The sequence below is a fragment of the Teleopsis dalmanni genome, chromosome 2 (assembly GCF_002237135.1).
Source record: "Teleopsis dalmanni isolate 2A chromosome 2, ASM223713v2, whole genome shotgun sequence".
In the NCBI taxonomy this organism is placed as follows: domain Eukaryota; kingdom Metazoa; phylum Arthropoda; class Insecta; order Diptera; family Diopsidae; genus Teleopsis; species Teleopsis dalmanni.
The window spans coordinates 19,724,173-19,742,139 of NC_051847.1; the positions used below are offsets into that span (position 1 = coordinate 19,724,173).

A 17,967-nucleotide genomic window follows, 5' to 3' on the forward strand; every position below is an offset into this window, starting at 1 on the left:
AAAATATCGAAAAATATACAGCGCGCGAATTTTAAATGAGAATTTCCGAAAACCTTTCGGTCACAATGTATGCCACATAGTAGAAATTCATATAAATATGTACTTATTATTTTTAAATCAGATGAAAGTACGTATGATCTAAAATTATATTATTAATTATTAATTAATTAAAAATTATTATTTAATTACTTAAAAGTTAGTTTTTAATCAAAATGAACCGTCATTACAAAATATTTTCTCTTGTTATGAAAATTATATTTAAAAATATCATGCCTTTATAGACCATCCGAAAACTGACCAAAGTAATACTGATGGGCTACTTGCAGCCCTCTCTGTTCACTGGTGCAATAAAATCCACAAAGAGAAACTGCGCATTCCTACTAACACTCGTACTCATTGTAGAAGTCGTTAAAACTTACAGGAAAAAGAATAAATCAGGAACTATCTTCTCTATGACTATTCTACTTTTACCTCCAGAATATACAGATTTTTTGTAAAGTTGAAAAAATTGTAGCTTGTCTGACTTTCGGTAACGACGAAAAAACTCATTTTTCTTTTTGAAGGGACTTTTTAAGGATAGTGGAAGGATATTTACTAGCCTACAACTACAACTAAACTCCCATAAACAGTCCATGCTAAATTATTTTTATTAATTATAAGGAATTTTCAACGTTTTTTTTTCCAATCGTAACCCCAACAAAATTAGTTACTTATTTCTTACTCTGAAACGAATTTAAATAAAAAATATATTTCCCAATAAAAGTACTTACTCTTCGTCTGTGAGATTTTGTTGATTATGAAATGAATTAGTTTCAGCAATTTCATCCCAAAATTTTTTTGAGACGTTTGCAAAATTAAAAGTATTCGCATCCGTTTTTATTTCAGGACAAACTGTAATTGTAGGAAATGGTATTTTATGTACTGGTACCAGAGTTTCATCAAAACCCAATATAACTGGAGAATCTTGCCATTTTAGATAAGTATCCCACATAAGCGAAACAGCATAATACAGAGATATAGAAATCAAGAAAAACCAATATAATCTAAAATTTAAAAATTAAGTTCACTAATTTTATAATCTCTCCATATATATATTGCCGATATTCTCACTAAGCGTTCACGTACTTCTCATAAAATGGACGATGAACTTCAAAAATGTAACGTATTCCATGTATTGTAGTACTTTTGGAGTACTCCATGAGTAAACCTTTGCAAGCAGACCAACGGCTTCCATATTTGATACGCGATTTTATAATAATATCACTTGGAACATCCGATAAAGCCTCAGAAGCAAGACTGCCACGGTGTTTCGGTATTGTTAAGAAAAAATGCGGATTTGGCAGAGATAAACTGACACTTTTCTTATTACTTTTATTATTTTCTTTACCGAAACCCAACATTTTGCGATTAAAAATTAGTTTAACAATTGAAATAGAACTGAAATGGATTCAGTTCGCACAACTCCTTTTATACGCTTTCCGTAGGACTCCTAATGCGAATTACTTCTCCCACAGGTGTGAAAACAGACATACATTAGCATTTTGCGGAACTAAAGGAATTAGTGTAATTAAAAACAATTAACACCGCGTTAATATGCAAATTAGTTGAATAGTTTCAATGTTCTTTAAAAATTAAATTTTCACGTTAAAGTTAAACATTCGAAAGCATTCAGTATTGCTAAGCCCTTTAAAAGGACAGACCAGACGAACAAACTCTCCAGGGTAAAATTAATTTTTAAGATAGTCTGTGTATAAACATTTTTCTGAAGATATAAGCAAAACGTGGTTTGGTAGTAACATAAATAATTCTTGTTTATTAAATAAATATGACAAGGTTATTTAGATAATTCTCGGTTATTTAGCATTTCGTACAGTGATAAATTGACAATCACCTAAACATCCATTTATAAATCTTTCTCGGTAAAATTATAAAGTGAAACTATCAAAGAAGTTAATTTCATTTGCTTTTTTTTTGCTTTAGGTGGAAAGCATCGATAACCATAGCGTGGCATTTTAACCCAGTAGAATTAGATTTACGGAATGAATGTAGAAAATTTCCATCACTATTCCGGAGGGCTAGGTATAGAACTTCTTCCAGCAATAAGGGATAAGAAGTTATATAAAAGGGTTTAGCATTTAGAAATCCACGTTTATTTAAGCCAAAAGATATGCGCGCGGTACAAGGGGAAGGATGGTAGATGAAGGGAGTTGAGTAATTTCACAAACGCAGGTATAGTTTAATTGTACACTCTGTGATCGGAGCCACAAAAGCCACGGTTATAGAGCGAGAATGATAAAAGCGTCTGAACGCCTCTCGGTAATTCGATGAGACGGCAATATTATGACCTCTCAAAAACAAATGCACATAAAATACATATAACATACACTTTACCGACTTGTCGACCACGTCTAAAGACCTAAAGATAATGTAAGACTATAGTCTTACATTGGAACAATTTGTTTTGTGTAAATGTTGTCTTTGTATATCTTCGCGTAACACAAATAATATGCCAAATTTCACTCTTTAAACAGATTTTCATGGAACATCTTTTGTGTAAAGTCCGGTGAGAACACCAGTGCCTCGCAAATAAACAATACAAAATAAATTCAAACCAAAACAGCTGACTCATACATGAACACAAATTTTACTTGAATTAAAATATACGAGTAAAGGTTCAGTTAGACGGTAGATAACGTAAGAAATTAATTCGAAGCGAAATGCACAACCAATCAAACCTGCGTATTTAATAAGAATGAAATAAACAAAAACGGAAGACGAAGTACTAATACACACACATACAAAAAAAAATATGTTCACATATATTCAAGAAATCAAATCGTTTTTAATATATACAAAACATTATATAAAATATAAGTAAGAATATTAATCTGAACGCGATGTAAAAATTCTTATTCCGATGTTAATTTTCTTTGCGATCTTATTACTCTCAATCAGCTGATGTCATATGTATATCCACGTTTTTCGCTTCGCTTTGCTATGTTATTGCTCTCAATCAGCTGTTGTATGTATATAAATTATTTCAGTATATATCAGGCCCGAATTATTCATTGAATTTTACTTGTACAATTTATACTACTTTAAATATTTATATAATCTCGTTATTTTTATTTTTAATTCGATGATTCGACAATCCGAGTTTAATTAATCGTTACGTTCGAAGACATGTTATTTTGCTATGTTAAATACTGAGACATTATACATTGTATTTGGCACACATTTTTAGCTTTAATATTTTAATCATTTAGCCGAATAATGTTACGCTACACAATATTTAAATTTTAAATAAATTTAATTTTATAAACACAGCATCGCTTACAAATCTTACAGCGGCTCTCATTGTACATTGGATAATATTGATTTCGCTATCGCCGCGGACATTTTAAAAATCATTCATTAACTGTAGACAAAGCTACCATTTTAACCAATATTGTTTGGAAGCAAGTTCGTTAATTTTCCGGGAGAAATAAACAATACTTAAACAAACTTAAATTTAGTGCTTCGAAATATTTTTCTGTTATTGTTTTTTATGTTTTTGTTTGTTATAATAAGGAAAAAATGTCCAGAAACGAAGACACCACAAAACGCAACGTGCTCTCGTTCATTAATGGACGCGAGCCAAGCATAGATCGTCGATTTCGTCCATGTCCGAAGAATATATTCAAAGCAATTGATATAGATAATATAGATGAATTAGATGATGATAGTAATTCAAATTTTGATGATGCTAGTACTGTAAGTGGTGACATATCGAAAACAAGTACTATTGGAGAAGATGGGGCCATGGTGTATCTACGACTGCGTCCTGTTAATTCTCCTTCATCGTCATATAAAATTGCAGGCAATGGAAATACTCTTGTGGTGAACCCACGTTTAGATCAAACAACGACAAGTAACAATAAAGCAGCAATGGAAAAACATTTTACCTTCAGCGCAATATTCGATAATAATGATAGTCAAAAGGGCGTATACAATAAGTGTATAGGTGACAAAATAAAATTGGAGGAAAGTTTCACAGTGCTGACTTATGGTACATCTGGTTCCGGAAAGACTTTTACACTTTTAGGTAAAGTTCAATTAAAGTAAAATTATATGATTTGTATAAAAATAATTGTTTCTTTAGGCGATGACGTTAATCCTGGTATTGTGCCGCGTTCCATTGAGAATATTTTCACATTATACAATTCCAATATATATCCGCACCCAGCAGTTAAATTACAAAATGCTCGCGTAGTTATTTTAGATGATGAACTTTTAGCCAAGGAAATAATTTCAACTCGTCAAGTACTCACAGCTTGCGGAGATATAACCTCAGTACATAAGCAACTCCAACAAATCATATGCTCAGATCATAATTTTGAAACCACAGTTTTCGATGATGTGTCTGTTATGATTTGGGTGTCATTCGTTGAAATTTATAACGAATTTGTCTATGATTTACTGGAATTATCAGCATCTAATCAAACAATTACAGTGCCGTCTCGTAAGAATCTTAAAATTGTTAGCAACGACGGAAAAGTTTTCGTGAAAGGATTAACACAAGTTTATGTGAAGAATAGCTTGGAAGCCTTAAAATTGCTGCGCTTTGGCTTACAACGTGTCACTTACGCCTCTACTTCCATCAATGCAAACTCCAGCCGGTCGCATTGTATATTCATCATTGACGTGCTAAAGTACAATGCATCAGGTTTGATAACAGAAGTAAGTTATTTTATTATTTTACTATCATTCAAATGATTTTATCCATTATTTTTTTGTTTTGTATTTGAAGATATCTTATAAATTTTGTGACTTGGCTGGTTCTGAACGTCTTGACAAAACTGGGAATGTTGGTTCACGACTTAAGGAAGCACAACGTATCAATACATCGTTGATGATTCTGGGTCGCTGTCTTGATGCTGCTAATAATTTAAATCGTAAGAAGAATACTGAGGTTATTCCTTACCGAGAATCGAAACTCACGATGTTGTTGCAAGCTCCACTGTTAGGAAAGGAGAAAATTGCCATGGTGGTTAATGTTACACCCACTGAAAAATATTATGAAGAAAATTTAAATGTTTTGGGATTCTCTTCAATCGCTAAGAATATTATCTTCAAACCACCAATTGTGAAGCAAAATAACTCCAGATTTTCATTCTTTTTGGAATATTCCAAGGCCGGCAGTGCACAAAATGCCTACATAGAGCAATTACTCGAAGAAAATATTTTGTACGTTTTAAAATACGCTAACTCTTTTGGGATGTAATAATATATAAATTATTTATTCAAATAGGCTGCGTAGTGATAATAATCGACTGATAAACGAAGTAAATAATTTCCAAATTAGGATAAATTCTGAACTCTTGCGGCAAGAAAAAGAAATTCGAAATGAACTTGTGGACTCGTTTGAAAAAACATTGACTGCAACCAAGGAACAAGCTGAAAATCGTTTGAAACAGGAACTTGAATGTCAAAAACGAGTATTTGAGTCAAAGGTAAGTGAAGTGCGCTATCAATTTAGATATTTTAATCACATCAATAATTAAATTTCAATTTATAATTTGTAGTTGGCAAAAGTGAAACGAGCGCATATTGAACAAATTGAAGATTTGCGTGAAGAGTTACAAGAACTAAAAGAGAAAGAATGTCAAAAATATCCGAACAAACTCAATCCAACACTCGCTTTTAGTCCGCGGCAAGTTCAGGTATTACAAGCATTGCCAGAGAAGATGCGCGATAAAAGTCAAATCAAAATCGAGACAATAGATTCAATAGTCGCAGATCCTAGTCCGATAAAAAACGATAATTCGCATGAAGAATTACAAGACTTAAAAGAAAACATTTGCGATGAAATACCAAGGAAACGCAGGACATTAGAGAATATGGGAGCCTCGCATGAGGAATTTTTAGAAATTGAAAGACAGATTTACAATGAAAATCCAAACAAAGTGATTGTACTAGACGCAAATTATACGAACAAAATAGGAGAAGAATTAGAAAAAATGGAGGAGGACTCAAGCGATAAAAATCCTAACGAACTCAACACACTGGATGTTTAGCATTCGCAAAAAATGTAATATTTTTTTACGCAAAAAGAGAAGCTGCATCCTATAATAATACAATCACGAAATAGTACTTGTAAAAGAGGATAAGCGTTTTTTTGTAATTTATAAGAATATTTCTAGTTTTGTTTAAGTAAATGTATTAGATTATATCAGTTAAAATTACACAATGTTTTTACTAATTTTTTTTTTAATTAAGTTAAATTCAGGCAATTACAAATAAATCAGTTTAAGTTTTAAACACGGTAGTAAGATTTTTCATCGCATTTAGATAGATGTATCAGATAGAGCTGAACATACTTGTATCATAAAGTAATATCCAAAAATAGATTAATTTTTTTTCAAATAAAGGTAAATGTCCATTAGACTGACTATTCCTTAAAGAAACAAGTTTAATTATATTGTTAAAAAAATATAAAAAAATGGTTAATTGATTAAAAACAAATTTATCTGCATGATACCCAATATACCACCAGTAAAGCTAAAATTAATTATTTTTCTAGAATTTTTTTATTGTATATTATGTTAAATTAGTATTATTTTGTTGTAAATTAATTAATAATTTAAGGCTTCATCGACTAAATGATGAGATAATTGCATTAAAGCCCACATAATTTTAATTTCTTTAAGTTCTTTATATGTTAAATACCTTATCTTTCAATATATAATTACTCGTATTATAAGCTTTTAAAAAAATAATAGTAGGAGAAATAGGAAGGAGTTGATAGTAGCTAGCAGCTTGACTCTCCCCTCCGTATGCACTCCATGTAACGGGCACTGTGTCTACCTAGCAATCTACATCACTTTTTTGTAAAATCCATTTTGTGCTTAAAGTATTAGAGAACGAATATTTCGTTGAATAGATTGTTGTAGCAATATGCCAAACTGGAAGCTAGCTCAGAAAAGGTTGATAACACATTGCACAATAGGCGGAATAGAGAAAGTAATGTGAAGATATAAAGGAGTAGAAATGAAAGTTTCGAGAATGGCCATGTCAACTTACCGGAACCACTCGTCAACCAAGTATCGTTCACCACCTCCAAATGGATATTACAAGCAGCTTCTAGCGTGTTAAAAAAAGGCAGGAATGACCATCTTTAAGGCATATCTATGAATATCAGAGTTTCTAATAGACCAAAGAATTTGAATATCTCACTTAAGCTGATATTTTGAAATTTTTTTAGTCAAGTGTAGACTTAGCTGACTTACTAAAAGCGATAAAACCAAACTGATTCAGAATATGTGTACAGATTGTTTTCTCTGTTTTGATGTGGTGTTTAACAAAAGTCAGACGCAACTCCAATACCTCAATTAAAATCCTACAATTATTTTTTACAGAAACAATTAAACTTCAAATCTAATGATATTTACTAAATATAATAATAACGATTACACAATAAATGTACTTAAAGTGAAGATTATTACATATCATCCTTAACTAAAAATAACTTAAGATTTATTTCTTGAAAAATGAAGATATGCTTTTTGTTCCCTTTGCGCTTTTGGCTAATGCTTTCTCCTTAGCTGTGAGTACGCGCTCCTTAGGTGCTGGTGCCTTTGGTACATCATTAACGATTATATTAGATTTATCATCATCCAGTGAGTCATCTAATAGGCTACTATTTTTTAATTTTCCACTAGCACTTGTATCATTCGTGTTTTCAAGTTTAATTTTTTTATTATCATTTGAATTAAGTGATTGCAAGGATTTTCGTTTATTTGCCTGTTTCTGCTCCTCAACGATGGCCTTTATTTCCGGTTGTATTTCAAAATATTTAGTGAGCTCGTCGTGTAAATCCAAGTCAATATAACCACCAACAATATCACACGCCATACGCAAATAGTCAATATCGTTAATCAGATCTTCAGCTGTTGAATTCTCGCTGGGAGTGTAATTATGTGACACGGCGCTCAGTCCGCAATAAATTCCTTTGCTTTTAAGCACATTCGCAATGTTTCGGGTTTTAAGCGCTAACCAAGCTAACGTTTTTTCTGCATTGTACTTATAAAACACCGTTTTGGAACCAGCTATTCTTTTAACATCAGCTACGCAACCTAATGTGTCTTTGTCTACAAAAGTCGTAAGCAGGCGAGAAGTGCTTAAATCTTCACTTTGCATGCAATGTAATTCCAGTGCTCTTTGGGTGCAATGCTTGCGTATATGATGTATTGCCAAAAATGTGACATCAATCGGTGTAGTAACATAAATACGTCCATTGGAACATACATTTGAATCTATTAGCCAACTTCGTCGTGGTTCAGAGAACTGTAATACTTCCATAATGATTTTATTGGAACATGTTATAAATAGCGCGGTAGTACCTTTGCCCGGATGAAAGAAGCGTTCCAATCGCAATTCATTATCGGCATTTTCCAGTAAAGATTCGGCAATATAAAATACTTTTCTTATAGATGATGCTTTAACCGTTTTATTGTCTTTTGTTGAATCATTTAATTTGGTTTCTGATTTAGAAGAACGCGTAGATTTTATTTCGCTCATATTTGCTAATAAAATTTCTTTGCATTTATTTTTGCGCGAAAATCTTGAAGTATGCTTTAATCATAAACAAAACCATTAACCGCTGTACAAAATCATGTGTATTCATATTAAAAAACATGTAGTGTCCTGCGGGAAATTAATGAGGTTCTCGCTTACATGAAACCGAACCGCTGTATGCTCATATACTGAGATCTATATTTCCATATCCTACAACAATATATCTAATATGCTGTTAAAACTATTTTCATTAAAAGAGTTTGTTCACAACAGTTCATTTTTTGAAAAAAGCAGTTCATTTCTTGAATTATTTTTTTATTAGGAATCCTATTAAGGCATTATTGCGTTTAATATTGGACTGCAATTGTATGTTTGTGTAAATACCATTAAACCATCGGTATTATTGTTATTTTATTGCAATTATTTAAGCAATATAATGTATGTTATAGAATTTTTTGCATGTTATTAAAATACCTTCATTAAAATTTTATTTTGCGAAAAGTTGCATTTGATCATGACAAAGTTCTTATTAATAAAAATATTTATGTAAGTATATATTATCGTTTTTTAATGCAAATAATATTTACTTAGATAATAAATAAATATAATAATTTAATAATAAAATTTTAGACTTTCATGTTTTGGTTATACTCTAAGTCGAATTAAATCCAATGTATTTCGTATTTGTAGTTATTCTAACTTATATATAATTAGTACTCCAATTGAATATAAATAGTTCCTACTATAAAATATAAAAAAAAGTTAACTTCAGCGTTTATTTCATCATGGAACGTTTAACGCGTAATGGGTCCATATAAGAATTACTATTCTAATAAGTCGACGGACTTATTTCATGTAAGAGTTTTAATTATTTGTGTATGTTTGTATATGACAAGCAGCAATATATATAGCAAGTCCCTTCTTTACAGTAAATGATTTGTGATGTTATGATTTAATTATAGTTCCTTGGATTTGTAAATGTACTAATTAACACTTATAGTTGATTTACAAAAATAGCAAATAATACTTCTTTAGCACATGATTTTGTTTACTTTACTATATCGCAAAATTTATTAATGAATACAATAGTTAAAGCATTTTTCTTGATTTTAATTGTATTATACAATATTCCCACTTTTAAATCAGTTTTATATGCAGATTGAACACATCCTATCGCCGCTGTAAATAATCATGTGCACAGTGGGTAACGTAGATGTTTTCTACCGCCAATGTTTTTAGATTAAAAAAATATTTGAATACTTGTTCAAATAATTTATATTTTTAGAAATATATTTTGTTTGCATATCGGATTTTGACAGTTCTGAGAGAAAAAAATAATTACTGCAGAAAGAAATGCAAGCGTTAGTTTTAAAATATTTCTGAGTTTTTGCTATTGATTACTTTTAAGCGAAAAAAAAATGTCAAAATACGGAAACTGTCCAAAGCGTAACGTTTTATCTTTCATTAACGGACGTGAACCAAGCATTGATCGGCGAAACCGTCCATTTCCATTAAACGTTTTTAAAGCAATTGACAATACAGAAGAATTTGGTACCGAACAAAGTATTGCAAACTCCGATAATACAAGTAGTAATGGTTCGAAAACGAATTCCATTGGTGAAGATGGCGCTATGGTGTATCTTCGCTTGCGTCCTGTTGAATGTATTTCGGAAATGTATAAAATTGTAGATGCAGGAAATACTCTCGTAGTAAATCCTCGTTCAGAACAATCAACGACGACCAACAGTAAAACTGCAATGGAAAAACATTACACCTTTACAGGCATATTCGACAGCAATGATAGCCAAAAGGATGTATACAACAGGTGCATAGGTAATAAAATAAAATTGGAAGAGAGTTTCACAGTGCTGACTTATGGTACATCTGGTTCCGGAAAGACTTTTACACTTTTAGGTAAACTTTAATTAAATTAAAATTATATGATTTGTATAAAAATAAATGCTTCTTTAGGTGATGATGATAATCCTGGTATTGTGCCACGTTGTATTGAAAACATCTTTAGGCTCTATAGTTTCAATATATATCCGCTTCCGGCAGTTAAATTACAAAATGCTCGTGTTGTGATTTTAGACGATAAACTTTTAGCAAAAGAAGTTAATTTTAGCCACAAAATACTTACGGAGTGCCCAGATATAATCTCAGTACATAAGCAACTCCAACAAATCATATGCTCAGATCATGATTTCGAAACAACAGCGAGTGTGGATGTTTCTGTTATGATTTGGGTATCGTTTATTGAAATATATAATGAATTTGTCTATGATTTACTGGAACTATCAGCATCCAGTCAGACAGTTATAGTGCCGTCTCGTAAGAACCTTAAAATTGTTAGCAACGAAGGAAAAGTGTTTGTGAAAGGATTAACACAAGTTTACGTGAAGAGTAGCTTGGAAGCCCTAAAATTGCTGCGCTTTGGCTTACAGCGTGTCACTTACGCCTCCACTTCCATCAATGCAAACTCCAGCCGGTCGCATTGTATATTCATCATTGACGTGCTAAAGTACAATGCGTCAGGTTTGATAACAGAAGTAAGTTATTTTACTATTTTACTATCATTCAAATGATTTTATCCATTATTTTTTTTGATTTGTATTTGAAGATATCTTATAAATTCTGTGACTTGGCTGGTTCTGAACGTCTTGACAAAACTGGGAATGTTGGTTCACGACTTAAGGAAGCACAACGTATCAATACATCGTTGATGATTCTGGGTCGCTGTCTTGATGCTGCTAATAATTTAAATCGTAAGAAGAATACTGAGGTTATTCCTTACCGAGAATCGAAACTCACGATGTTGTTGCAAGCTCCACTGTTAGGAAAGGAGAAAATTGCCATGGTGGTTAATGTTACACCCACTGAAAAATATTATGAAGAAAATTTAAATGTTTTGGGATTCTCTTCAATCGCTAAGAATATTATCTTCAAACCACCAATTGTGAAGCAAAATAACTCAAGATTTTCATTCTTTTTGGATCATACGACGTCAGGTACAAACAAAAGTGCACAGAATGCATATATTCAGCAAGTACTGGATGAGAATATATTGTTAGTATTACAATATATAAATTATTTAATATATCATAACATTTTATTAATCTGTTTAATAGGCTGCGTAATGAAAATGATCGACTAGTCGCCGATGTACAACATTTCCAGTCCATCCTTAATGCTGAACTTTTACGACAAGAAAAACAAATACGGAATGAACTTGTAGACTCTTTTCAGAGGACATTGACTGAATCCAAGGAACAAGCAGAACATCGTCTGAAACAAAAACTTGAATGTCAAAATCGAGTGTTTGAGTCAAAGGCAAGTAAATCTTGTCTTTTTTGTGACCTACAAAACATTAATTAAATTTAATTAAATTTTCATTTATAACTCGTAGTTGGCAAAAATCAAACGAGAATATGCGGAAAAAATAGAAGATCTACGTGAAGAGTTAGAGTTTATAAAAGAAAACGCATGCTATATAAATCCAAACAACCGCATGGCATCACTTGTTCTTAGTCCGGAAGAAGTAAATGCATTGAAGGAACTGTCAGTAAACATGTGCGATAGAAATCAAAGCAAAAATGGAATAGATGAAAAATCGAATCCGATAAAAGCTGAAAATTCATGTGAGGAATTGGAAGAAATGAAAGTGAATATTTCCTATACAAATTACAACAAACGAAAGTTATTAGAAGCAGAGTCTTCGGAAAATATGAAAAAATTAAAAGTAATGGAAGAAAATGTATGCGATAGAAATGACACCAAAGACGGGATTCTAGATTGAAGAAAAATAAAATAGTAAATGCGATGAAAATGTTAGGTAGTACCGATCACTAGTGTAGTTGAGAATAAGCATTTTTTATTTTGTAAAAATTATTTTAGATAAGTTTTTGTTTTTATTTCTTATTTTATTTATATTTGATTCAAAACTTTTAAATTTTCTATTGTTTGCAATATTTTTAAATATTTTTATTTCACAAATTAAATAATATTTTAATAACTCTTGGCACTGATTTCGCAGTTGGTACTTAAGTCCAAATCTGAATTAAGTCAGAAAATTTGGTTTGATTCAATATTGAATGTTAAGTTACGACTGTAATTTTGGCCCTTATTATTTTCTTGTACGATTTAAATAGCACTTTCGAAAAAATATGTGCTCAACTTAAGTAAAGTAATCAAATAATCAGCCTTTTATTTTTGATATTGGAGATAGGCCTAACTTCCTATTTTATTAAAATGTGTGCTTAATGAATTCACCATTTCCTCCATTGGCGATCCTAGTTGGGTGGTATGAGAAACCTTAAATAAATATTAAAGTATTAAAAATTTAAGTAAAAAATTTGTTAACGATGTTTACCCTTCTGCTGAAAAATTTCATAAATCAATTACTAAGAAGTATTTTTTTTTATATAATTATATATTTAGTAGTTAGGATCTATTTTTAAAATAATATCCTTAGCAAAGATTATGACTGTTTTTATTTTAAAATTTTAATATAGAAAAAACAGTTTAATTTGAAGTGTTCAATATAAGTGTTCTTTGCTTACGGTCTAGCGTTTTGAGAGTAACAAGAACGTAAGAAAGCCCGTAAGCGTATACGGTATTAAATTTGTTCCTTAAATTTTTTAGTTATTCTGTACTTTATTAGTTATTTTTTATTTGTAGTATCCATAATTTGCTCGTTTGATATATGAAAAATATTATTTTTTTATTTCATACTCCATTCCTGGTTTTCAACCAAACCAAACCAATCACCTAATTTTTCTTTGATTTCAAAATAATTAATAAAAGAAATTGAATTAACCCACTTTAACGTTGAACTTAATAAATCCAATTGATATGAAATATTATCATATATAACCAATTAATATTCCAAAAAGAAAACAGAAGACTGTATTATTAATAGAAAAAAATATATATTTTAGAAGATTCATAAAGAAGATATAATTTTCTTAATAGGACTTGCAATTTAGTTCAGCAAACTTACTATTTAGTTCAGTATGGCTTTCTAGAAATTCTTATATTATCTAAGGAAGTAGAGAATATAACCAAAAGCAAATAACAAAAACAAAAAACCTAAAGGAAGAAGGTAAAAAGTACAGCACCAAATATAAATTAAAAAAGAAATTGGATGGAACTTAAGAATAAGTATAGAAACAGAATATACATATATATAATTACAGAATAAAGATATTTAACAAAGCCCAAATGCGGGTTCGACAATATTGACATCGCGATCATCGATTAATGGCGTTCGAATTGCAGTATTATGATGACCATAATACTGCTACGATTGTAGTACCAGAAGTGTGTTTTCTGCTACTAGATGATGGATCATATAGATGGATACTGCTCAAGATGAAACAGTGGATTTTGTGAAATGGAAAATTGTTTGGATTATGAGTCAATTATTTTTTGGTTGTGAGAGTTTCAATAAGGCAACTTAAAATCACATTATTCTAATTAATGTAGTGTTGTTTCAAGATATTTGGATTATTACAATAAAGAAAATTCCATTCGTTTGTTCGGTTTTATCAGAAAATTTTAAGATATTTGTATTTTAGGTTTTATTAATGTAATATTTAAGCATAAGTACATTCAGTTTCTCTATTAAAGCTCGTTAGGTGCTGAATTAAGTTAGATTAGAAGCTCGTTAGGTGCTAAATTATGTTAGATTAGATTTAAAATGCCGGCCGACATCCCTTAATGATGGACATAGATATTGCTTATTATGATGACGTTAAAATTGCTAGGAAAAAGCGAGTTATACGTATTATTATTTTCAATATAGTTACATTCGTAAGCCTTGTTAAAGCACTTGCTTTTTCAGATGAAATTAAAGAGATTCAAAAGCCAGCTTATTGCTGTCCTTGACCTAGAAAGCGATTGATTGTAATTATTTATTATTACTAAAAGAAAGGATCGTGTACTGCGATTTAAAAGATCTGTTGTGCACTTTAGACGGATTAGAGTGTTTCTCCAAGTTCGATTTCTTTAATGAAAGACAGTATAGAGCCTATTTTTCCTAGTCTTGAATCCTTATCCATGAAATATCATCCTAGGTATTTCTTTCGCTTGTGTATGCAGTTTCTCTTCTCTACATTATCTGCAGTCTGAGTTGGATTGCAGCGATTGATAGAGTGCAGTTTCTTTTTATCATGTAAACTCCTGCATAGTCCACTTGTTGCGACAACCGTGGAATAGTGAAGTGACTCATTAATACTCAAAACATTTCATCGTTCTCCTAAGCTAAGTTGTCCCTTTGTCTTGTTTTACATTTTAATATTATTGGAAAAGGAATTACATATTACGTACATGTTACTTTTCTATAGTATCCTACTATATAGTATACTATGGTATACTCATTATTCCTATACGAATAATAAAACTTCTTAATAAGCTAATTAAACTATTACTGATCGGAAATTTACACAGAAGATTTTAAAAATGTAGTAAATGAAACTCTTGGTAGAAGGAAAATTTCTTAATTTTCTGATAAAACATTTGGCGAAAAAAAATTTACAAAACTTTATCCAAAAAAAGTTGTCCAAATTTTGGTCATCGAAAAAAGTTTTGCTTAAAAAGTTACAATAAAACAAAAATGTTTAATTACTTAGGATTATTGCAGACTTTTAATAGAACTAACAATTTTTTTTACTTCTCAAATGCGAGAATATATGTATATTTTTTTTGAAATTTAAAGGATGTGAACTTTGAACTATGATTAGAAAAATAAATGAACAGTCGCTCGTTTTGAAGTTCGAGAATATATTTTACGAGATATTAAAATTCACGATGTACTTATAAAGTTTCAATATTTTTTCTGTAACTCTTATATATTTTAAATTGTTCTGGAATTACCCTTAGCTATAGTATTGTAGTATTTGAGGTCTTAAGTTACAAGTTTAATGTATAAAAATCTGTAAAAAAATCAGCAGTGCAACCTAATGAATTTTTAACTTTATTAGTTAGTTAGTATCTTATCTAATCTTTACTATTCATAAATTTATGTTCCTTATGCAAACCCATACTTCTTGACACATAAGTTTGGAGATGCGACCTCAGATGTTTTAAAATATCGCTATATCTATTCATTGTAACGCGCTCTAAAAATTGTACAAATATATGAAATTGATGAGCAACGTAATGAACGTTTAGAAATTAAAGGAATAAATTGGTTACAAATGAAAGAACAACACGCATTAAAAATGGAATACCAGAACAACAAGCAGTGAAGCACTTAAAGTACTACTAGTGAAAAATATATTCCGGGTTATATGCTTTGTATTTCTGAAAGCAAACGCACTTGTGTTTCAGATTTAAATTCTAGGTGTAAAAGATGTAGTAATAACTGGCTATAATTCGGTTATAATTTGATAATTATTCATTTCGAAAAGATGAAAAGTTCGAGGATTGTCAGCATATACACTATTCTTTGCTTATGTTAGGTTAGATTAGATTAGGTTAGGTTAGGTTGGATTGATGGCTTGACGTACCAAAACCCCTTCGATTAAAAATAATTGCTAGTTGGGATTATAAACACGGTTAATATTGAAGAACACACGACTTAATTCTCTTTAAATGCGTTGAACGGTGATAAATTTATGATCATTGATAATGATTATGATTAGTGATTTTTTAAATGTGACATCCGACCAGAGGTACCACGGGATCCAGGTGCATGCAATTTTGGTTGCCTTGGACACTGAGTGGGTCCAAAAGGGATGTCGTGAGGGCTATGGTAAACAAATAAAGTAATGTAAGAAGAAGATTAGCATTTATGTTTTCACACAATGCAGAGTTAAATATTTTCAATTATTTGTCATGCTTCGATTAACAGCAGATGTTTAAATAGATCTCACTTCAAAACAAGAAGGATACTTTATTTCAATATTTAACTTCAATAGTCGTTATTTTCTAGAAAGTACGGATTCAATACACATTATAACTAAATGCTCCAGTACTTAGTAACTTTTGTGAATGCTCCAATCCTTCTACAGTCACATATGCATTTTTATTGCATCAATAATGACAATTTCCTTGATTTTCATATCATTCACCACGTAAAAATTGAACCTTATCATTGAAAAGAAATCCGAAGTGACTCATATCTTTTACAGAATCAATATTTTTGTAGCTATTATTATCATAGATAGGCTGTACATGCACTGCGAGCTGAAAGATCTTTTGTGCAGCTAGAATGATCTCACCTAACTAGTCAAATTCCAAGGTGTTTAGGGCTCAAAATTCACAGCCTAGATAGTCAAATATGCGTCTTGTGCTGGTTGGACAGTAGAACGTGTTCTACTGTTTTCTGTTGGTTTTGACAGAGTCGGTAGGAATTGTAGTCCTTTTAATGTGGTGAAACGATTTTTGAAGTTAATTTTCACAACTTTAATATGTACAGCGGTTGTTAAACGATTTATATTGTAAAATGGCAAACTTGAAACTAAAAATTTACGGCGAGCATGTGAATCTATCTTGAGAAGACTTAAACCCTTATCTTATGCCATTCTGAATTGGTAGTATAAGCTAACATAATTACGAATTTTTTTCCGTCAAATTGAAGATATGATTGTGAAAGATATATATTCTTAGCAAGACGATGTTTGGATGAGAGTTTAGTTTAATATCACTGAAAAAGTGTCAGTGAGATAGAAATGAACAACCGTGGATTAAAAATAGAATACAAACCAAAATATATTGCGTTTGATTTTGAGAAATACGGTAGTTGGAAGTTTTATAAACATATTAAATTATATTACATTACACTGTAAAGTAATTAAGTTTTTATTGTGGTATAAAGCTTCCTGGGCCACTTCCAAAAAATGACAATGTTGGGCACCTAATGCTGTTTTATGGAAAAAATTTATAGTCTTTTGTAATTAAAACTGCTGGTACGAGTATTTGTTCCTAATTTAATATCAAAATTGTGTTTATTTTAGAAATTTTTTATTAAATATTTTACTTAAAAAAATTCATTGCAAACATGAAAATTTAATATTTTGTGTAATTTGGGTCAAAATAATTGTGTTTATTTATGCAAGTTTTTTTTTAGTTTAGAAAAACAAACATGTAAACATTTGTTTTCCATGATATTGGCTAAAATTATTAAATACAAAATTTGGAAACACGACTATTTTTTTTTTTTGAATATTAAATTTTCCAAATATACAAAATATGTTATTAGCTTTTTTTATCGGTTAGTGCATAGTAAAGAAAAAAAAACACGAAACAAAGCCAAGCATAAATAATTTCATTCAACATTGTTGCCGAATTAACATAATTTTAACATAAAGCAAGCACTCTAACATAACATGGCCGAGCTATCGCTGTTAGTTTTTTTTCTTCTTCAAATAATTGTGAAAGAATATATAATCGAATAGGAATTACAAATCA

General features: G+C 30.6%; 4 protein-coding genes across 4 annotated transcripts in view; 2 read left to right on the forward strand and 2 right to left on the reverse strand.

Annotated features, from left to right (window-relative positions):
* LOC119674058 overlaps positions 1 to 1,412 on the reverse strand; it is a 4,078-nt gene extending 2,666 nt beyond the window's left edge. The window contains exons 1-2 of the mRNA XM_038085181.1: positions 1,126 to 1,412; positions 771 to 1,043 (exon numbers count right to left, since the gene is read on the reverse strand). Of these exons, the coding sequence (XP_037941109.1) occupies positions 771 to 1,043; positions 1,126 to 1,400 (548 nt within the window). The 5' untranslated portion in view covers positions 1,401 to 1,412. The remainder of the gene's footprint in view (positions 1 to 770; positions 1,044 to 1,125) is intronic.
* A 2,125-nt stretch (positions 1,413 to 3,537) lies between these two features.
* Positions 3,538 to 6,221, forward strand: LOC119681675 (kinesin-like protein subito; the record flags this gene model as incomplete). Its single annotated transcript, XM_038094934.1, is given in 5 exon segments — positions 3,538 to 4,084; positions 4,142 to 4,719; positions 4,790 to 5,226; positions 5,291 to 5,492; positions 5,565 to 6,221. Coding segments are annotated over 5 exon segments (2,217 nt in total). The 3' UTR covers positions 6,057 to 6,221.
* Positions 6,222 to 7,409: 1,188 nt separating this feature from the next.
* On the reverse strand, positions 7,410 to 8,659 carry LOC119681677 (ribonuclease H2 subunit B-like). The gene has a single exon (XM_038094936.1). It carries the CDS (start codon positions 8,557 to 8,559, stop codon positions 7,516 to 7,518), a length of 1,044 nt encoding a protein of 347 aa, XP_037950864.1. The 5' UTR covers positions 8,560 to 8,659; the 3' UTR covers positions 7,410 to 7,515.
* A 1,209-nt stretch (positions 8,660 to 9,868) lies between these two features.
* Positions 9,869 to 12,443, forward strand: LOC119681676 (kinesin-like protein subito). The gene is made up of 5 exons (XM_038094935.1): positions 9,869 to 10,470; positions 10,528 to 11,105; positions 11,177 to 11,622; positions 11,685 to 11,886; positions 11,963 to 12,443. Exons 1-5 carry the CDS (start codon positions 9,975 to 9,977, stop codon positions 12,350 to 12,352), a joined length of 2,112 nt encoding a protein of 703 aa, XP_037950863.1. The 5' UTR covers positions 9,869 to 9,974; the 3' UTR covers positions 12,353 to 12,443.
* Positions 12,444 to 17,967: the final 5,524 nt, after the last annotated feature.